Source organism: Zootoca vivipara, chromosome 10 (genome assembly GCF_963506605.1).
Source record: "Zootoca vivipara chromosome 10, rZooViv1.1, whole genome shotgun sequence".
NCBI classification, from domain to species: domain Eukaryota; kingdom Metazoa; phylum Chordata; class Lepidosauria; order Squamata; family Lacertidae; genus Zootoca; species Zootoca vivipara.
The window spans coordinates 47177435-47198191 of NC_083285.1; the positions used below are offsets into that span (position 1 = coordinate 47177435).

At 43.8% G+C, this 20757-nt stretch overlaps 1 protein-coding gene across 1 annotated transcript; it reads right to left on the minus strand.

Annotated features, from left to right (window-relative positions):
- Positions 1–9793: 9793 nt before the first annotated feature.
- On the minus strand, positions 9794–16284 carry LOC118079166 (protein HP-25 homolog 2-like). Its single transcript, XM_035103192.2, has 3 exons — positions 16092–16284; positions 14074–14304; positions 9794–10949 (listed from the first exon to the last, which is right to left on the minus strand). Exons 1-3 carry the CDS (start codon positions 16132–16134, stop codon positions 10498–10500), a joined length of 726 nt encoding a protein of 241 aa, XP_034959083.2. The 5' UTR covers positions 16135–16284; the 3' UTR covers positions 9794–10497.
- Between the last annotated feature and the right edge of the window lie 4473 nt (positions 16285–20757).

Sequence of the window (20757 nt, forward strand, 5' to 3'; positions counted from 1 at the left end):
GGGGCTGTTGTCTGCTGACTGTGCCTGGCTGCTGCCCCTTGTCTCCTGCAGCCAGGCTTTCCCGTTTCCCTGCTGTGGTGCTGCGTCAGTGGGGGAGGGCACCACCGTTCCCGCCTTTCCTTGCCACTCCCTGCGATGTGGGCAGTCTCTGACGAGATGCTGGGGTGAGTTGCAGAGAAAGCAATTCCCGCCCCTTCCCTCCTTGCGTCTTGGCGCCGCTGGGGTTTGAAAAGCCCGCGCGCGCGCGCTATCAATCTGCATGGGCTCCTGGTCCTGGCTGGCTCCAGGCGTGGCCTGAAAGGGTTGTTGAGGGAGTGGCTTCTCCTGCGACCGTGGGAACCAAGCCCGCTTTGCGCGCGTCGCTTGCTTGTCGTTCCACCGGGATTCCTGCCTCACCCCCACCGCCAGGGCTGCTTTGCTCAGCTGATCCATAGTACTGGGCTTTGGACCTCTCGAGAGTTCATCCTTCACCTCCTCGCTCAAACCCAAGTAAAACGCAGCTTGCATGGGAGGCGAATCCAAAACCCACCCCAGTCTGTGCACCAGCATGGTGAATTTCGCCCAATATGCGCGAACTGTCATATTTCCTTGGCGTAAATTATGCAGTTCCTCCTTAGTCTGGTCCAAATGACTATCGGACGAATACATCGTCCTCAAACCTTCTAGAAATTGTTGGACATTTTTCATGCAAGGATTCTTGGTTGCGATTAATGGTCTTAGCCACTCCCTGGCTGCTCCGGTGAGATGTTCCACAATAAACGCTACTCTGTGCTCATCATCGGGGAACTCATTCTGGTGCAGCTCAAGAGCATACACGATCTCAGTCTCAAAGCCCTGAAACTCCTTCGGGTCTCCATTGAACTTGCTTACAAGGGTCCCTGCTCTCCTTCCTGGCAGCACTTGGACTTGGGGAGCCCCTCCCGCCTTGTTTTTCTCTGCATCCAGCTTGTTTTGGAGGTCTACCGCCACCGCCCTTAAATGCTGCTCTTTTTCCTGGAGCTCTCTCACCTGTTCCGCAAGTTGTAGCCGGTCGTCCTGGACCTTCTTAGTCTCCTCTTTAGCTGCCTTCAATTCTCCCTGCGCCTGCAGCGACAGCTGTTGCAGTTCTAGCTGGGCTTGCTCAGCGATCTGCCGCCACTTCTCCGCCTCGGACACGCTCATCCCGGCAACTCCGAAGTAGCCCAAAAATGATTAGGAGGTTGCTGTCACAGTGGCCGGAGTGGACTACTTCAGAGTAACGACGCTACGCAGCTCTGCATTTTATTCTTTTATTGGTGCTGCGTATTTACAGTGCTCAAGTCATTGCTATTTACACGGAGCGATGTTGTCAGTCGGTTTCAGAACCTCCTAATGGCTTTTGGCGCGTCTTTCTCCAACACAAAAGCTTTGGCAGACCCATCCTCTTGCCCCTCCTCTTCCTGCGTAATTCTGGAGTTGGAGGGATGGGTCTTCCCCCCTTGCTTGCCCCTTCCTGTCCCACCTGGGACCCTGGCTCCTCTACCTTGCCTGAGCCTCGGACACGACTTCCTGCTTCCCCACTGGAATCGGAACTCTCCCTGCTTTCCCCTTTGCTCGGGGACGGGCTTGAACTCAGGAGGGGAGGGACTTCGCGATATCCCCTGTCCCTCACATCCGTCGACATTGATTTTTTCTTTGTTCTTGTGGTGGCTCCTGATGCTGTCTCTGTGCCTGACATAATGTTATTATATTCACAAAGCAAGCAAATAAGTTCCTCAGTCTCTAAGCCAGGCACTTCAAAATCAGGCTTATTTCAAGTTTTCCCAGCCAGCAGAAACCACAGTCACAAGTAGACAAATAAATTCCACAGTCTCTAGCCAGGCGCTTCAAGGTCAGGCTTATCTCCAATTTTCCCAGCCAGCAGAAACCACAGTCACAGTATTCTACAATAGCCAGGCTGAGCGAAATGTACTGTATCTGAAGTTTCCAGTCTCTAAATAAAGTATCTTATGCTTACCAGCTGAAGAAAGATTGAATGTTGCAGCTTCCCTCTGCCAGAGTCTTATTTTTCAGCTCAGAAGTGCAATAGATAGTTCAAAGGAAGTCAAAAGGAAACATAAATTCATCACCACCTTCTCATTGTGACATCACAGTGCACAGCTGATACGATCGGGTCTCCGCTCTCGGAGAAAGACAGAAGCGATTTTCAGTTATTTTTATCAAAAGTCCTGCAGGGTTTCTCTTCCCAGTGCCCTGCTCTCTGCTTAGATAATTTAAAGACTTAGAAGCTTCAAAGTAAATATTTACAGTCCTGCTGCGGAGATTCAGCTTTGCTTTCAGTTTTGCCGCGGGGGGGGGGGACACTCGACCTCCGTGATTTACAGCTCTCCCAATGGCCAAATTAGATCTGAATTTTTTAATACTTACTTCTTTTACTCACTGTGGCCAAAGTGTCCCGATTTTGTAGCTTTTCATGGAGAAAATTAAGCGCTCAATCTGCCGTCAGCACCCGGAGCTTCTCCCGTTGAAGAAAGCGATGGACTTGTTTGTGTCTGAGCCTCCACTTCCCCCGCTCTCATTAGCCCTTATTAGAGCTTTCGGGGGGGGGAGGAGGTAAAAAAAAAACAGCTGCCAAGTCTTCAGGACGCTCTTCCTGAAGTTCAAAGGGGTCTGCGCGCTCCATAAATCCTCAAAGAGACGGGAGCTATTTCACTCCCCGTCTGCCGGCAGTTGCACTTAATTCCGGAAGTCTAAACCCATTATTCAATGATTAATAATTCTGAAAATAGAAAACCTAACCCAGCCAAAAGAACTTGTGAGACATTTTGCATTGTCTCGAGTGCTTGGATGTGATCTGCCTCTTGAAATCTTTCTCTTTCCCCAATGTACTCACTGAAGCTGCTGAATGATTGAATGACTTGTTTCCTTAAACTTTTACATAGTCTCTCATGCTTACATTATTGGTGGTCAAATGGTTCCTATCAGGCTTGCTTAATATTTACTAAGAGTGCTGCCAGCACCGTGCAGGGTGGGGTGGGATGGGGTGGTATACTTGCCCTGGGCCTCGGAGGGCAGCACCAGGGTCTTCCCAGCCATCCAGGGATTTAATGGGCCTACCCCAGCCTCAGACAAGCTCTGCACAGGCCTGGGTGCTGCTCTAAAATACCTGTGCTCCAACCCTCCCTCTCCCCACAACCCTGTTGTTGTTGTTTTTTTTTAAAAAAAAATCTTATCCCAAATTCCAGTAAATGAAAGTTCTGGTAGTGGACCAATACGAAGCCTTTTGTGTAGTGGCCGCTTCAATGGTTATCTCTCCCCTGCATGTACTCCCTGTTTCACTATCTCAGTCATTGAACCGAAGCTTTTACTGTAACTCTAAGTAAACAATGGTGACTACCCAGAGTGGCAAAACCTCAGGCTTTCCTCTTAATGACTCAAGACCCCCCCTCCCAAAAAAAGAGCTATTCTAAAGAAAGTGCAAATCAAAATCACTAGGTTCTACACAAATAGGGATAAAGTGGAGACGACCGAGAATCAGCAGGAAACAGAAACTCCCCCCTCCCTCATGAAGTCCTCTAACAGCCATAATGGAGGACTGGTTGTGCAGAGAGAGGATTGCGCAGAGGAAAGCCTCAACAAAGGTCCAAAGCACTGAAAATAACCTCAGATTTATCCAGTACAGTCGCTGAATTATCCCGGAAACTGAGAGCTAAAGCCCAAGCACCTCCTGAATTATCCCAAGATCAAAAAATGGAGGAACTAATGTTAAAACAAATTTTGGAATTGTCTGTGAGAAATACTAAAACCCTAAAAGATTCTTACCTCCAATCTCCTGAGAGAAACGATGAGGACCTATCAGTTTTTAAATGGCTTGTGCTTTTAACTGAGGACATTGAACACATAAAATCCTACTTGGCCATCTGTACAAAAACTCTTACAACCGTGACAGATATTTGTAAAATTCTTCGGAGAAAATCTGACAGAGTGATCGCAGAAACGGAAAGTAATAACATCCTCCCTCTTAGCAAGTGTAAAAACAGATCATTAAGGAAGGCTAAGAGAACTTACAGGGTTAACGCCTATAAAAGGAGGCCTACAAATGTAAAGAAGAGCAGAAATATTAAAAACTATAAGACAGTGGGACTTCCGGTCTACTGCAAGCGCCAATCGGCGGGGTTTGTCTCGAGCTCCGAGACAGCCCGGCTCTGCGAGGGGGGGGAGCCGCGAAAGCGCCGCGGCTGCCCAAAAGAGCCCCATATTGAGCTTTATGGGGACAAAGTGCTTAGCAGCGCCCTGATCCCGACTCCCCTACTCTCCAGTAAGCTCGAGAAGAGCCCCGGGAAGAGCGGGGTGGTAGTCGTGGGGGCCATCTTAAGCTTCATTGTTACCCTCGCAGCAGCGAAGCTTCGTGCCGGCAGCAGAACGCAGTGGATTCTTTCGCAATAAATGAAACAAATTTGGAAACCGTGAGTAAAAGATTTTAAGAAAAGTTCAAAAATTAGAAAGATTTGGCCACGGATGAGGTTAAAAAAGGAAGTTGACCTCTCCTAATTGTGAGACTGTGATACGGTAAACTGATCCCCTGCCGGGAAGAGAAAGGAAATATCTAATTTATTAACAATTGGACTTTGAGCCCTTTGAAACCAAATCCAGGGCTCCGGAGGTTTCTGCGATTGACTTTGAGGATTTGTAATTGCAAATACTTAAAAGTGAGTTGATTGAGTACAAAGTAACCAGATTGGGCAACAAAATGGATTACAATGTTTCAGAATAAACCCTCCGCCATTTCCTGCAGTGTGACTGGTGGGTTTCCCACGGGACTGGAACAGATAAGATGGCTTCAGACCTAGCAGCTGGAAAAGATCAGCCTTGGCAAAAAATATTTGCAGTGCTGAGTGACATAAGAAAAGGACTGAATTCGTACACCAACGTGTTGCGGGAATGCGCTTTGTCGCGGGAACACAACGAACAACCAAGAGAGGTGAACAGAGAAAGCAGCACGGAAAGAAGATTTGACATAGAAGTTGAAAGATTGGATGTGGAGGATATAAAGAAAGCACCAACATTGAACTTTTTTATGACACAGGAAGAACTGGTACAACAGGAAGAGGAGGAAGAAGAATGGCAGTATGTTCCACAAGTGGGAGATGTGGAACAGAAAAAGGACTGGATTCAAAATCTCCTCAAGGATGAGCCAGAGAGGGCTCTTGTCCTCTCAGTGAGAGAGGGAGGACAGAGTATCCCCTGGGAAGGTAGACAGAAAGGTATAGCTGGGAAACTGCAGAAGTGGGAGGAAGGGTTTTTGTGGAAGCTGTGGGAAAGGGTGGGAGTGGGTTAAGAGATCCTAAATGTGAATAGAGATGGATGACTGAAACGACCCTACACTGGAATGTTATACGGACTTCGCTGTAAGCTTCTGGAAAATCTGGACTTGGTGGAAGAGGGGGAGCAATGTTATAATGGATGTGAAAAAAAATTGAATTAAGAGTTAATGTTAGAATGATGATTCGTTGTTAATAAAAATTATAGGCAGAAGGGAAAAAGTTATAGAATGAGGAAAGGAAATTAGAAATATTTGATTTGAAATATTAGATAAAGGTGATTGCAATAAGATATGAAAGATGGGTTGAAAATAAGAACAAAGAATTGATAAAAAAATGTGTAAGATTAGTAAAATTACAATGAATACTGTTTATGTAATATTTAAACAGGGACCCAAGAGGGGGAGGTTGAGGGAGTCCTAAAGGTGTTGATTAAGATTTCAGTTAGAGATTTTGTTTTTGATATTTTTCTTTTTTGTTTTTCTTTTTTGTATTTTTGCTTTTGTATTGTGTATGTGTGTGTTGGAAAATTGTCAATAAATACATTTTTAAAAAAAAACTATAAGACAGTGCGCTCCAAAAAAATGGACTTTAAAAAGCTCTTTAATCTACTTGAGAGTGCCTTAACTATTGGAAATAGAGGGAACCCCATGAAGTCTTTAACCAGGAAACTACCCAAACAAGAACCTCCCTTAAACCCTTGCTCCGATTTTGCATTGGATCGCCTGGAACCTCCAGCACCTACTCCAACACCAAACCCTAAGCAAGACCTCTTGATTCAAGATCCATGGTCTTACGTTTTATCGGTAGATCATTCTAATCCCTCTAAGGAGAGGACCTCAACAAATAATAAATGGAAGTTGGTGTTGTCTCAAAACAAGCTTGTCTTATCAAGCTACCCTAAACCCCCAGGATTTCTGTCTCAAGAGGAGCGTAAAAATCACTGAAGTTTCTAAAGGCCTATATGCCAGGTATCCTTATCAATCCTACTGACTTGGTACAGGTGGAATATCTATACTTTGATGGCTCCCATGCTAGGGCGGTGGCCTCATTTTGCGATTGGAGACTGCCAAAATCGGTGTACAACTACAATAGTTTAACCTTATAAGTCCAGTCATGGACGACTCTGGGGGTGCGGCACTCATCTCACTTTACTGGCCAAGGAAGACGGTGTTTGTCCGCAGACAGCTTCCAGGTCATGTGGCCAGCATGACAAAGCTGCTTCTGGCGAACCAGAGCAGTGCACAGAAACGCCGTTTACCTTCCCACTGGAGTGGTACCTATTTATCTACTTGCACTTTGACGTGCTTTCGAACTGCCGTATATACTAGAGTATAAGCCAACCTGAATATAAGCTGAGGCACCTAATTTTACCATAAGAAACTTGAGTATAAGCCTGGGGTGGGAAATGCAGCAGCTACTGGTAAATAAAAAATAGATACCAATAAAATTACATTAATTGAAGCATCAGTAGGTTAAATGTTTTTGAATATTTATTTCAAAGAAAAAGAGTAAACCAGCTCTGTAAGTGGAAAAGAGGGTCAGCAAAAACAATATGGTATCAACAATGATTTTAAAAGTACAAAAACCTTAGCTCAATCAGCAACCAGCTGCTTGTCCCTGTCCCTGTCGCATGATACCATGGTCAGGGCCAGACTATGGGAAGTCTGTGTTTACTGAAGACAATTTATGACTTCAGCTGGCCAAATTTTAGCAAACAGAGTCAACACTGAGAGAGGGTTAAGGTGCTAGTTTGCAACCTGGGAGACCAGGGTTCAAATCTGCACTCAGCCACAAAGCTGAGCCTACCTCTCAGAGTTGTTATGAGGATAAGAATGTGGAGAAGGGGTGAATCACATATGCCACAGTAAAAGGAAAGAAAGGGTAAAAAATTCACAAAGAAAAAAAACATTATTATTATTATTATTATTATTATTATTATTATTAAATATACCCCAGGTTTCAGGGTGGTTCAATGGTCATCACACTGTTGATTTGTGGCTCTCTCACCTGACTAAGTGGGCTCCTCTAATTCTTACTTCAGGGTCATCAAAAGTTAGTTTCATCTGGTAGAAAATTATTTCACGGGCAAGAAAGACGCAGCCCAGGGCTTGCAGCCCAGACAGCCAAAAGCAAACCAGGCCCCTTCTTCCCACTGACCCTGAGGCACGTCTTCAGCCTCTGAGGCAGGAAGGTATCTGCGCATGCGTCGGAACAGTGGCAAAGGTGGCGGCGGAGGACCAAGCAGCCTAAAAGCAGCCCTTTGGGGCTGCTCGGTCCTCCCCCCGCCCCCTCTGCTGCTGTCGGCAGCGGAGGAGGAGGACAGAACAGCCCGAAAGCAGCCCTTTCCTCCACTGCTCATTCCTCCGCTGCCCCCTTTTCCGCTCACAAGAGCAGGCATAGGAGCCACAGTTCGGAGATGCGCAGCGCAGCGCCTCTCCCAACCACATCTCCTGTGCCTACCCTTGCAAGAAGTCCCTCCGCCGCCGGCCGCCTCACTCGAGTATAATCCGAGGGGGGCTTTTTCAGCACAAAAAAATGTGCTGAAAAAGTCAGCTTATACAGTGGAACTTTGGTTTATGAACACCTCGGTTTATGAATTTTCGGTTTACGAACGCCGCGGACCCATCTGGAACGGATTAATCCACTTTCCATTACTTTCAATGGGAAAGTTCGCTTCAGTTTATGAATGCTTCAGTTTATGAACAGACTTCCGGAACCAATTACACCCATGCTTCGGGTTAAGTACGCTTCAGGTTGAGTACTCCACGCACCCGTCTGGAACGGATTAATCCACTTTCCATTACTTTCAATGGGAAAGTTCGCTCCAGGTTAAGTACAGGCTTCCGGAACCAATCGTGTACTTAAACCGAGGTACCACTGTAATTAAGCCAGAAGAGTCGGGCAGGAGAGCATGGGGAAATGTAACAGTACAGCTGCTTTGCAGAAACAAACGTGTTAAGACTAGCCACAGTTTCCGGGCAATTTGATGCCTCTTTACACTTGATATATAATAATCATATTACAACAGACAAGCCATACTGGTGCCCTGACTATTTGCAGTTCTCCTCAGTTTCTTTTAAGCAGGAAATCTATCCACATACGAAATCCTTTCTGTTTTAGTGCTGCAGGATGGTGTGGTGTAGAAATCCTGAACAATTATTAATTATGTGCAATAGGTACAGAATCAACATTCGTGCGGCGGATCAGCAGCAGTCACAGGAGGGTATCAAGGCGCCTCGGATTTTCCAACAGGGGGATACTGTCTACACTAAGAACTATGGATCCGGCCCTGTGTGGATTCCGGCTACAGTTTCTAGGCCGACCGGTCCTGTATTGTATGAGGTTGTGGTAGAAGGTGCAGGTAGTCCCTCCGCCTCCGGCCGCCTCATTCGAGTATAATCCGAGGGGGGCTTTTTCAGCACAAAAAAAAGTGCTGAAAAAGTCAGCTTATACGTGAGTATATACGGTAACCCCTTAAACTTTGAGTAGTGGGGAAATGCAATGAATTCATTTACAGTGGAACCTCGGTTTACAAACGCCGCGGACCTATCTGGAACGGATAAATTCACTTTCCATTACTTTCAATGGGAAAGTTCGCTTCAGTTTATGAATGCTGCAGTTTATGAACAGACTTCCGGAAGCAATTACACCCATGCTTCGGGTTAAGTACGCCTCAGGTTGAGTCCTCCACGGACCCGTCTGGAACGGATTAATCCACTTTCCATTACTTTCAATGGGAAAGTTCGCTCCAGTTTATAAACGCTTCAGTTTAAGTACTACTCCACGGACCGTCTGGAACAGATTAATCCACTTTCCATTACTTTCAATGGGAAAGTTCACTTCAGTTTATGAACGCTTGAGTTTATGAACAGACTTCCGGAACCAATTGTGTTCATAAACCGAGGTACCACTGTAATTAAGTCAGAAGAGTTGAGCAGGAGAGCATGGGGAAATGTAACAGTATAGCTGTGTGTATCCGGCCCTGTGTGGATTCCGGCTACAATTTTTGGCCAACCGGTCCTGTATCGTATGAGGTTGAGGTAGAAGGCGCAGGTAGTCTTTGCCGCCATGTCGACCAACTTTGACAGCGGTGGCCCATCCGGGAGGATGAATCAGCCACAAGGAAAGTGGAGCAATTGCCGGAGCAGGTCAGCAGAGAACCCATAGTCACCTGTCCCCCTCAGGCAGTTGAAGTCCAAGTGGAAGATAGCAAGGCCAGGCCAGTAGGAGTGGAGAGTGGAACTGAGCCACGGCTCGACATTGAAGAGACTCAGGCAGGGGACAGTCCCCGAGAGCCCGAGCTCAGACGGTCCCAGAGGGTGCGAACCCGTCCGCGATATTTGGGAGACTTTGACTGTGGGGTGGTACGGGGGGATGGGAATCAGATGTTTCAAATTGTGTGTCACGTTTGATTTTGTTTTTTTTATTCTCAACCGGGGTGTTCTTGGCTAAGAGGGGAGGGGTGTTGTGTATTGAATAGCAGGCACAACACAGGAGCAGAGTAGCCAGGAAGGAGTTACGGCTAGGAGTGACAGTTTTAGTTAATTTAATTAGTTTCACCTGGAGTTTGTAGGCTGGCCCAGTTGGCTACATATATATAGCAGTAGGCTGGGAGTTGGTCTTTTGTCTTTTACTTGTCTGCTGTGAATAAAGAGATTGTTACAACACCATTGCCTGGACTTATATGCAACAGTACTTATCCATGAATCCATAGTGTCATCTCTACACTTCCACCAAAAAAAAACCCAAAACCTATATAAAGCACTTAGTTTCCCCTTATAAATATTCCGTAGCAGTCAGTTGTTTTAAGACACAACCTTTAATTTTAAACAAATGATTACATGCATGCACCTATGCAGATGTGGAAACAATGTGAAGCACAGCCTTTTGATTTTTAAATATAGAAGCAGTAGCCTTCTAATAAACTTCATGGAAATCCATGCACACTTCTTGTTCTGCTTTCATGTTTCTATGAAAATTGTAAAACAATACCTCTGAGCCATTGGTGAGCCATAACCCAACTGCATCCTAGGCATGTTTACTCAGATCTCCAATGAGTCCTACTTGCTAGCTTCCCATTTAGAATTCTTCCCCATCCCTAAGTGTACCTATTATAGATTAGGTGTACTTCTTGCAAATCAAAACAAACCATCTAGTCAAATGTTTGCAGGACAAATTATGAAGCAAGCCATTTGGATCCAGAGTACTGCATAATCTAAGAGTCATATATGAGATAGCACAAAAAATAGCTTCCTTCTGTTATCCCATCATAAGCCTCTTTTGCACCCAACCACATCCTATCTCCTTTCTCTAATTTAAGGATTGCACTCTGCGGCAGGTTTTCATAAGCATCCGAGGTAATCTGATCGGATGCTTTCACCTCTCTATCATTCCTTGCCAGGATCATATGTGAATTCTGGTGTCCCTTCAGGTTGTAGGTACAATAATAGACTCCTGGGATTTGGCAGGTGAATATGCCAGATGACTCATCAAAGACTTGCTGCTCGTTGTATAGAATATTTTGAAATCCTATGGGCTGATTAGGTGCTGGATAGCTTTTGCCCACATTTGCAGAAAATGCAGATTTTGGTGGTGCTCTTAGGCCTGGTTGACAATCAGCTTCTGGCAATCCATGAGGACACATCAATCCTTGAGCCGCTGGCAAACCTTTATAAAAATTGAAGAGGGAGGGGAAAAGCAATTTAGCAGAAGAAGCAGTGACAGGTGTCTGTCTCAAATCAAAATAGCTTGCAGCTGTTTAGGTTCAGACTCTTCCAACCACTCATAGGGCCCAGGTACAAAAGCCGTGTTTGAATGACAGAGTCTTCACAGGTACCCAGCTTTGGCTGTTAAAAAGAAGAAGCTAGCAGTGCATTGAAGTTGTCATCCAAATACAGTGGTACCTCTACTTACGAATTTAATGCGTTCCGAACACACATTTGTAAGTTTAAAAAAAATTGTAAGTCGAATCCCATAGGAATGCATTGGGAGAAAAAATTCGTAAGTCGAAGCAACCCTATCTAAAAATTAGTAAGTAGAAAAAATCCTATCTAAACCGCATCCAAGATGGCGGACGTAGCTCCATTTGTAAGTAGAAAAATTCGTAAGTAAGGTTATTTGTAAGTAGAGGTACCACTGTCGAAATAATTTCTTTCTCAGAATCTCTAGAGCTGAGACGGGATTCCTGCTGCCCCCCAAATGTTGGACCCCCAATTGCTATCAGCCCCAGCCTGCATGTTCAGTAGTCAGGAAAGATGGAGCTGTAGTTCATCAACATCTGGTCTAAACCATCTTGGCTGTGAGTCCTGGAAGACCGGCTCTCTCCCTTGCAGGTCTTTTCCCACCTGTCCTGGGAGGGCAGGACCCTGACTGACTCCAGCTACAAAAGTGGAGGCTGCTGACCAGACACGTGAGGTATTGTTTAAGGAGGGCATTGTTGTGAAGTTGGTGTTGCCATCATTGATATTTTTTTTGTATCTTTATCTGTATTATAATCACTTATGTGGAAATAGTTCGATTCAATTGTGTGCTTTTTGATGTGTTTTATTTATTGTTTATGACTACTTTTGCTATGCTTGTAATGGCTTGTATTGAGCATTTCCCCACAAAGGTCTTGGCCCGATGGGAACGTAAAACAGGGTTCTGCACCTGCATGGCCTTAGCAACAGCAGGTACCCCAAACCAGCTGCTCTGTAGGCTCATGCATAGAATACCTTCAGTGTCGACCACACTTATTCTCCCTGAAATTCCCAGCACGAAATGTTAATGCCGTAAGCTGTTTTCAGCATTATTGATTAAGTGGGACAGCAATAACTACCAATTAATACACTAATTAATTTTTGGACTTTGATGGACTTATGGAGGATGCAGGGCCGGTGCTAGGGTTTTTTGCGCCCTAGGCAAGATAACCTTCTGGCGCCCCACCCCCCAGCCAATCATATTTCTGGCCATTTTGTGTTTAAGTACAGGAAGGAAGGAAGGAAGGAAGGAAGGAAGGAAGGAAGGAAGGAAGGAAGGAAGGAAGGAAGGGGTGTGTGTGTGTGTGTGTGTGTGTGTGAGAGAGAGAGAGAGAGAGAGAGAGAGAGAGAGAGAGAGAGAGAAGGAAGGAAGGAAGGAAGGAAGGAAGGAAGGAAGGAAGGAAGGAAGGAAGGAAGGAAGGAAGGGGTGAAAGAGAGAGAGAGAGGAAGTGAAAGAGAGAGAGAGAGGAAGAGAAAGGGAGGGAGTGAGGGAGGGAGGTCCACCAGTCTCTCATTAAATCACCTGATTTTAACTACTTTTCTTTAATTACCAAAAAAGGGGATGTTCCAGGCATTTGGTAGACCTCACAATTGCTGGTAGCTTGCCTTCTATGTGGTCAGTTATATGAAATGTATTTCAGCAGGTTGAAAAATAGTTCAGATTAGTGGCTGAACCAGAACTGAACTGGAGTTCAGAAACCTGAACAGAACTCAGTTCCCTTAGTATACTTTATATAAAAAAACAACAACAACACAATATTGCAGTTACTATAATTTTACCATTGTTTTGACATTCTTTGGTTTTTTATAATCATAAAAATTATACCATTTGATATAGTAAAATCTCTCCAAGTGGTGTACTAAATAACAATTTAAGAAATACAACAATGTTCCACAAAATTTCCTGAAAAGAATATGAAAACAAATGGCAACTGTATATTGAAGGTAAAAATGAAAACGGGATGGAAAAGGGGGTGGGGTTCCGGGGGAAATGACTTTGGCAATGGCATCCACCATTGAACCCCATGCCCCCCCCCCGTACTGCTAAAAGCTCTGCTTCCCTACTTGTCTCCCAGAACCAGAAGAGGCATGAAAATGGAAGAGGAGAGATTGGCAACATGCAAGCAGAGTCTCTGATTGCTTTGGGGGGGGGGAATCCTGGAGAGGAGGGGACTTAGGCAGCTGTGGAAAAGCAGGGACTTTCAGTCTCAGCAACTACTTCATGGGGAAGGACCTACTGGGGATGGGTTGTGGTGCCCATTAGGTCTAACATTCCGCCAAGTCTGTGCAGATCGTACTTTTGCTAATAGTTAACTCTAACTTGAACAGTGTGATTTACTGCTGGCTCACTCCTGACACTGACCCTCCTCCCAGTCCCTCTCCCTAAAATGGGTGACCAAAGCTGTTTCTTTCCACCATCTAGGATTAAACCCAGCACCTGCTTTGTTTACCTGGTAAAGATAACCAAGAACTTGATTTCTGTTGCTTGGTTTCTGAAGTGTTCTGTCTCAGGGACGATTCACACCCTGGCCAGCACCTCTTTAATCTTCTACCCTCGGGCAGGAGGTATAGAAGTATAATCAGTTGTAAGGTAAAGGTAAAGGGACCCCTGACCATTAGGTCCAGATATGGCCGACTCTGGGGTTGCACGCTCATCTCACATTATTGGCCGAGGGAGCCGGCGTATAGCTTCCAGGTCATGTGGCCAGAATGACAAAGCCGCTTCTGGCAAACCAGAGCAGCACATGGAAACGCTGTTTACCTTCCCGCTATAGCGGTTCCTATTTATCTACTTGCATTTTGATGTGCTTTCGAACTGCTAGGTTGGCAGGAATAATCAGTTGTACCAACAGGCTAAAAAACAGTTTCTATCTGTGGGCTGTTAGACTGCTGAACGGAAAATAATATAGTGCAACTGACTTTTGGGGTTGGTGTGCAATGAGATTGAGTGTTGGGGGGGGAGGCTCGATTAATTTCATGGTACACAGGTTGTACATTGACAATACAGGTAGTAGTAGTAAATAATTTGCTGAGAATTAAGCTAGAGATCATACCTGGAGGCCCCTGTGGTCCAGGAGGACCTTTAGGCCCAGGTGGACCAGGTGGACCAGGCATACCAGGAGCACCAGGCATACCAGGAGCACCAGCAGCACCTGGACCACCAGGCATACCAGGAGCACCAGCAGCACCTGGACCACCAGGAATACCAGGTGGACCGGGAATACCAGAAGGATATGCTTGAACTCCTCCAGCTCTGGCCAAAACTATGGTCAAAATCCAGACACCTGAAGCAAAAGATATAAGAAATAAATTACATTAGCATTTTGATAGTGTAGATAGCTAAAGAGATAGCCACACAGGCAGACACATTTGGATTACATGAGTTTAATTTCTACTTGATTACATCACTCATGAAAGTGGGCAGAAAGATTGATAAAATCTTTATTATTATTATTTATTTACAGTGGTACCTCTACTTACGAATTTAATGCGTTCCGAACACACATTTGTAAGTCGAAAAAAATTGTAAGTCGAATCCCATTGGGAGAAAATATTCATAAGTAGATACAACGCTATCTAAAAATTCATAAGTAGAAAAAATCCTATCTAAACCGCATCCAAGATGACGGACGGAGCTCCATTCGTAAGTAGAGTTATCCGTAAGTAGAGGTACCACTGTATTTGTTTATTTATAACCCGCCCATCTGGCTGGGTTTCCCTTGCCACTCTGGGCGTCTTCCAACAAATACCAAAATACATTAAAATATCACAGATTAAAAACTTCCCTAAACAGGGCTGGCTGCCTTTAGGTGTTTTCTAAATGTCAGGTAGTTGTTTATCTCTTTGACCTCCGATGGAAGGGCGTTCCACAGGGTGGGCGCCACTACAGAGAAGGCCCTCTGCCTGGTTCCCTGTAGCTTTGCTTCTCGCAGTGAGGGAACCGCCAGAAGGCCCTTGGCGCTGGATCTCAGTGTCCGGGCTGAACAATGGGGGTGGAGACACTCCTTCAGGTATACAGGACCGAGGCCGTTTAGGGCTTTAAAGGTCAGCACCAACACTTTGAATTGTGCTCGGAAACGTACTGAGAGCCAATGTAGATCTTTCAAGACCGGTGTTATGTGGTCTTGGCGGCCGCTCCCAGTCACCAGTCTAGCTGCCGCATTCTGGATTAATTGCAGTTTCAAGGTCACCTTCAAAGGTAGCCCCACATAGAGCGCATTGCAGTAGTCCAAGCAGAAGATAACTAGAGCATGCACCACTCTGGCGAGACAGTCTGTGGGCAGGTAGGGTCTCAGCCTGCGTACCAGATGGAGCTGGTACACAGCCACCCTGGACACAGAATTAACCTGTGCCTCCATGGACAGCTATGAGTCCAGAATGACTCCCAGGCTGCGCACCTGGTCCTTCAAGGGCACATTTATCCTATTCAGGACAAGGGAGTCCCCCCACACCCACCCGCCCCCTTCCCCCCAAAAACAGTACTTCTGTCTTGTTGGGATTCAACCTCAACCTTTAGAGTCAATTCTACTATAGCAAAGGTGAATCAATGGCCAGGTGACTGAACTCTAGCTCTCAAAGATATAATATTACAAACTAATTTTAAAAGAAGACTTCGCATTGAGGAGAAAAATATAGTTATCTTGAGAGAGGTCCCAGGGAGGCTGCTAAAAAATTTTTTTTATTAATTTCTAACAGACTCACTCAAAAAGAACTTTCAAGGTTCAAAAGAGATTTGATATACAATGATGACAAAATACTGTCCAAAATGTATAATTTTTTATTAGAATGGTCGGTGAATGGCGAGGAGGTAAAATCAGCCATGGTAAAGTGGGCAAGAGATCTAGGTCATAATATACAACTCTGAGTGGCAAAAAATTGTGGAGGGAAGATATTAAGTTCACAGCCTGTTATTCTATTAAGGAAAACTACATGAAGGTCTTCTATCATTGGTATATAACACCGAGGAAATTAGCGATAATGTATAGAAATAATACAGACCGATGTTGGAAATGTAAGGAGGTGGTGGGATCAATGTTTCATGTCTGGTGGACCTGTAAAGGAAAAAACAAACCTGGACAAAGGAAGCTGCAGGGTTTTGATGTTCCCAGCATCATCTTGATGGGGTTTCTTTGGAACTGATCTCAATTCTTCTCTCAATTCCTCCTTAGGACTCTCTGAGGTTTAAGTGTGTTTGAACAGCTTTGCCACATTTATAGCTCTTTGCTGACTTTAATGGGTGGCTGCAGTTTTTGTATCCAGGAAGGAATTTCCCAACATTTCTACTTCTCTAATATTTACTCTTCATGTAAAAGACCTGGACTCCATTCACCTCTGCTCCCCAAAAGAACAGGGGGTGGGATTGGGGCCGATCACCTCAACCTATTTCAACATCAGTGTCCTGCAAAAAGTACATGGATTCCAACCCCCATTGCCCAAAAACAAATCAACATTGTCCCAGAAACTAAACTTAACTTATCCTAGGTCTGAACTTTGTACATCTCAATTTATTGCAAGTTATTGCAATTAGAACATTTTTATAAGGGGCAAATGCAACATGTTTGCTTGATTGACACTGAAAAGTATGGCAGATGGTCATAGCAGGCTGTGAGAATACTAAAGTTGATCTTGGAAGAAAAACAATTAGAGATTGCCTGGTTAAATAAGCCCTTCCAACTCCACTTTACATATTATCTGTAAACATCACATTTCAGAAATGGAAGTCACCAGTCTAACTTCCCCAGCATGAACATCTGCAGAAGAAGCCCCGCCCGTTGTTCCACCCATAACTAGAGTTAGTAGCACAGTGACATGGAGCAGGCCCTTCTCTGTTATGGCACCCCATATGTGGAATTCCCTCCCCAGAGATTCAGTTGTCCTCTGAATTGATTAATTCTAGGCATTAGCTCACAACATACCTGTTCTCTCAGGCCTTAGGGTACTAGTTGAAAGGGTTTTTGGACTTGCTGGTGGACTGCTTGTAAATTTTAACTCTTGCTCTGTGGATGTTTCCATCTTTTATCTGGTTTATATTGTGGTTGTATAGCTTTTGGGATTTATGCATGTTATATTCTGTCATGTACTGCCCTGGGAACTTTGGGGCTGAAAGGCAGCAGAATAGCAGTCCAATAAATAATGATGAATAATAATTTTATGGTTGCAATGCTACTACCCGGAGTGGCAAAACCTCAGGCTTTCCTCTTATTGACTCAAGACACCCCCCCCCCAAAAAAAGAGCTACTCTAAAGAAAGTGCAAACAAAAATCACTAGGTTCTATACAAATAGGGATAAAGTGGAGACGACCGAGAATCAGCAGGAAAAAGAAACTCCCCCCTCTCTCACGAAGTCCTCTAACAGCCATAATGAAGGACTGGTTGTGCAGAGAGAGGATTGCGCAGAGGAAATCCTCAACAAAGGTCCAAAAGCGCTGAAAATAACCTCAGATATATCCAGTACAGTCGCTGAATTATCCCGGAAACTGAGAGCTAAAGCCCAAGCACCTCCTGAATTATCCCAAGATCAAAAAATGGAGGAACTAATGTTAAAACAAATTTTGGAATTGTCTTGGGGAAATACTAAAACCCTAAATCTCCTGAGAGAAACGATGAGGACCTATCAGTTTTTAAATGGCTTGTGCTTTTAACTGAGGACATTGAAGGCATAAAATCCTACTTGGCCATCTGTACAAAAACTCTTACAACCGTGACAGATATTTGTAAAATTCTTCGGAGAAAATCTGACAGAATGATCGCAGAAACAGAAAGTAATAACATCCCCGCTCTTAGCAAGTGTAAAAACAGGTCATTAAGGAAGGCCAAGAGAACTTACAGGGTTAACGCCTATAAAAGGAGGCCTTCAAATGTAAAGAAGAGCCGAAATATTAAAAACTATAAGACAGTGCGCTACAAAAAAAGGACTTTAAAAAGCTCTTTAATCTATTTGAGAGTGCCTTAACTATTGGAAATAGAGGGAACCCCGTGAAGTCTTTAACCAGGAAACTACCCAAACAAGAACCTCCCTTAAACCCTTGCTCCGATTTTGCATTGGATCGCCTGGAACCTCCAGCGCCTACTCCAACACCAAACCCTAAGCAAGACCTCTTGATTCAAGATCCATGGTCTTACGTTTTATCAGTAGATCATTCTAATCCCTCTAAGGAGAGGACCTTGACAAATAATAAATGGAAGTTGGTGTTGTCTCAAAACAAGCTTGTCTTATCAAGCTACCCTAAACCCCCAGGATTTCTGTCTCAAGAGGAGCGTAAAAATCACTTACTGAACTTTCTAAAGGCCTATATGCCAGGTATCCTTATCAATCCTATTGACTTGGTACAAGTGGAATATCTATACTTTGATGGCTCCCATGCTAGGGCAGTGGCCTCATTTTGCAATTGTATACTGGCAAAATCGGTGTACAACTACAATAGTTTAACCTTATAAGTCCAGTCATGGACGACTCTGGGGTTGCGGCACTCATCTCACTTTACTGGCCAAGGAAGACGGTGTTTGTCCGCAGACAGCTTCCAGGTCATGTGGCCAGCATGACAAAGCTGCTTCTGGCGAACCAGAGCAGTGCACAGAAACACCGTTTACCTTCCCACTGGAGTGGTACCTATTTATCTACTTGCACTTTGACGTGCTTTCGAACTGCCGTATATACTAGAGTATAAGCCAACCTGAATATAAGCTGAGGCACCTAATTTTACCATAAGAAACTTGAGTATAAGCCTGGGGTGGGAAATGCAGCAGCTACTGGTAAATAAAAAATAGATACCAATAAAATTACATTATATGAGGCATCAGTAGGTTAAATGTTTTTGAATATTTATTTCAAAGAAAAACAGTAAACTAGCTCTGTAAGTGGAAAAGAGGGTCAGCAAAAACAATATGGTATCAACAATGACTTTAAAAGTACAAAAACCTCAGCTCAATCAGCAACCAGCTGCTTGTCCCTGTCCCTGTCGCATGATACCATGGTCAGGGCCAGACTATGGGAAGTCTGTGTTTACTGAAGACAATTTATGACTTCAGCTGGCCAAACTATAGCAAACAGAGTCAACACTGAGACAGGGTTAAGGTGCTAGTTTGCAACCTGGGAGACCAGGGTTCAAATCTGCACTCAGCCACAAAGCTGAGCCTACCTCTCAGAGTTGTTATGAGGATAAGAATGTGGAGAAGGGGTGAATCACATATGCCACAGTAAAAGGAAAGAAAGGGTAAAAAATTCACGAAAGAAAAAAAACATTATTATTATTAGTATTAGTATTAGTATTAGTATTAGTATTTATTTTTCAAATAAAGTCTTTATTGATTAAAATGATTAAAATGAAGCGTTACAAAAAAGCAATCAAGGAAGAAAGCAAAGAATAAGAAAAAAGTAAAGTAAACATACATACATAGATACAGTCACAAAACATACAGATTCAAACACCCGTACTTATATAAACACATTCCTCTTTCTGCTATTTACATTGTTTCTACTTTCTTTTGACCTCCAGTTATACTTGCTGCCTTATATATTAACTAGGTACTTCCGCACAGCTATTTGTCTTAGTTACCTTTTTTCCTTATTTTATTCATAGTCTCTATCCTATTTGTCATTTCACATAATAATTAATCAGGCTCAGTCTAGATTTGCCAATGGAGTTCTTAATACATTATTATTCTTTAAATATTCTTCAAATACTTCCCATTCCCTACAGACTTTTTGTTTCATCTGCCCTTTCATTTTGCCTGTCATTTTTGCTAGCTGCATATATTCTACCATTAGCATTCTCCAATCCTCTATTGTGGGTACATTTTTGTTTTTCCAGTTCCTTGCAATTATAATTCTTCCTGCCACCGTTCCATACATATGCAGTGTTCTTTTATCTTTCTCTATTTCCTTTGGCAAAAGGCTCAACAGAAATAACTTTTAAAGTTGCACTTCAATTTTTTTTAAATTCCTCGTATATGATGTTCCATAGTTCTCTGACCTCCTTACAGGTCCACCACATGTGTATATACGACCCATTCTCCTTTTCACATCTCCAACATGTGGGGGACCTATTTTTATCCATTTTAGATAGCTTTTCAGGTGTTATATGCCATCTGTATATCATTTTAAAGACATTCTCCTTTAAATTATAGCAGGCCGTAAACTTGATATCCACCTGCCAGAGCTTTCCCCATTGATCTATCATAATATTGTATCCTAAATCTTGGGCCCATTTCACCATCGTAGCTTTCGTTTGTTCTTCTTTCAACTCCCACTCCAACAAAATATCGTACAATTGTGAAATGTGCTTCCCTTTACTTTGGACCACTGCTTTCTCAAATCTTGATGTTTCTTCCGCTATTCCTATTTTTTTATCCGTCAAGAACCTTTGTCTTATCTGGGAGTATTGGAACCAATGCGATATTTTTTCTTTAATTTCTTCTTATTTTTTCAATCTTAATTCCTCTTTTGTTCCTTCCGTAATAAATCTGTATATTACCCAATCTTTTTTCATATTTAATTTTTTAACCGCTGTGGCTTCTTCTGGGGATGCCCACAGCGGAATTTTTGGTTCCAATACCCCCTTAAATTTTGACCATATGTTGCAACGTGACTTTCTTACCAGATGATTCAGAAAGCCCTTGTGTACTTTAATCTTATCATAAACTAAATAGGAATGCCATCCATACCTGATTCCATAGCCTTCCAGGTCTAATAACTCTGGATTTCTTAGTGTAACCCACTCTTTTATCCATGACAGTCC

What these genes read in the sequence shown, in the direction of transcription:
- LOC118079166 (XM_035103192.2), bottom strand. Translation starts at nt 16,134, where the DNA reads ATGATGCTGGGAACATCAAAACCCTGCAGCTTCCTTTGTCCAG. An exon ending in CTGCAGCTTCCTTTGTCCAG is followed by an intron (nt 14,305 to 16,091) that starts GTTTGTTTTTTC and finishes CTTTTGCTTCAG; the next exon opens with GTGTCTGGATTTTGACCATA. An exon ending in TGGACCACAGGGGCCTCCAG is followed by an intron (nt 10,950 to 14,073) that starts GTATGATCTCTA and finishes ATTTTTATAAAG; the next exon opens with GTTTGCCAGCGGCTCAAGGA.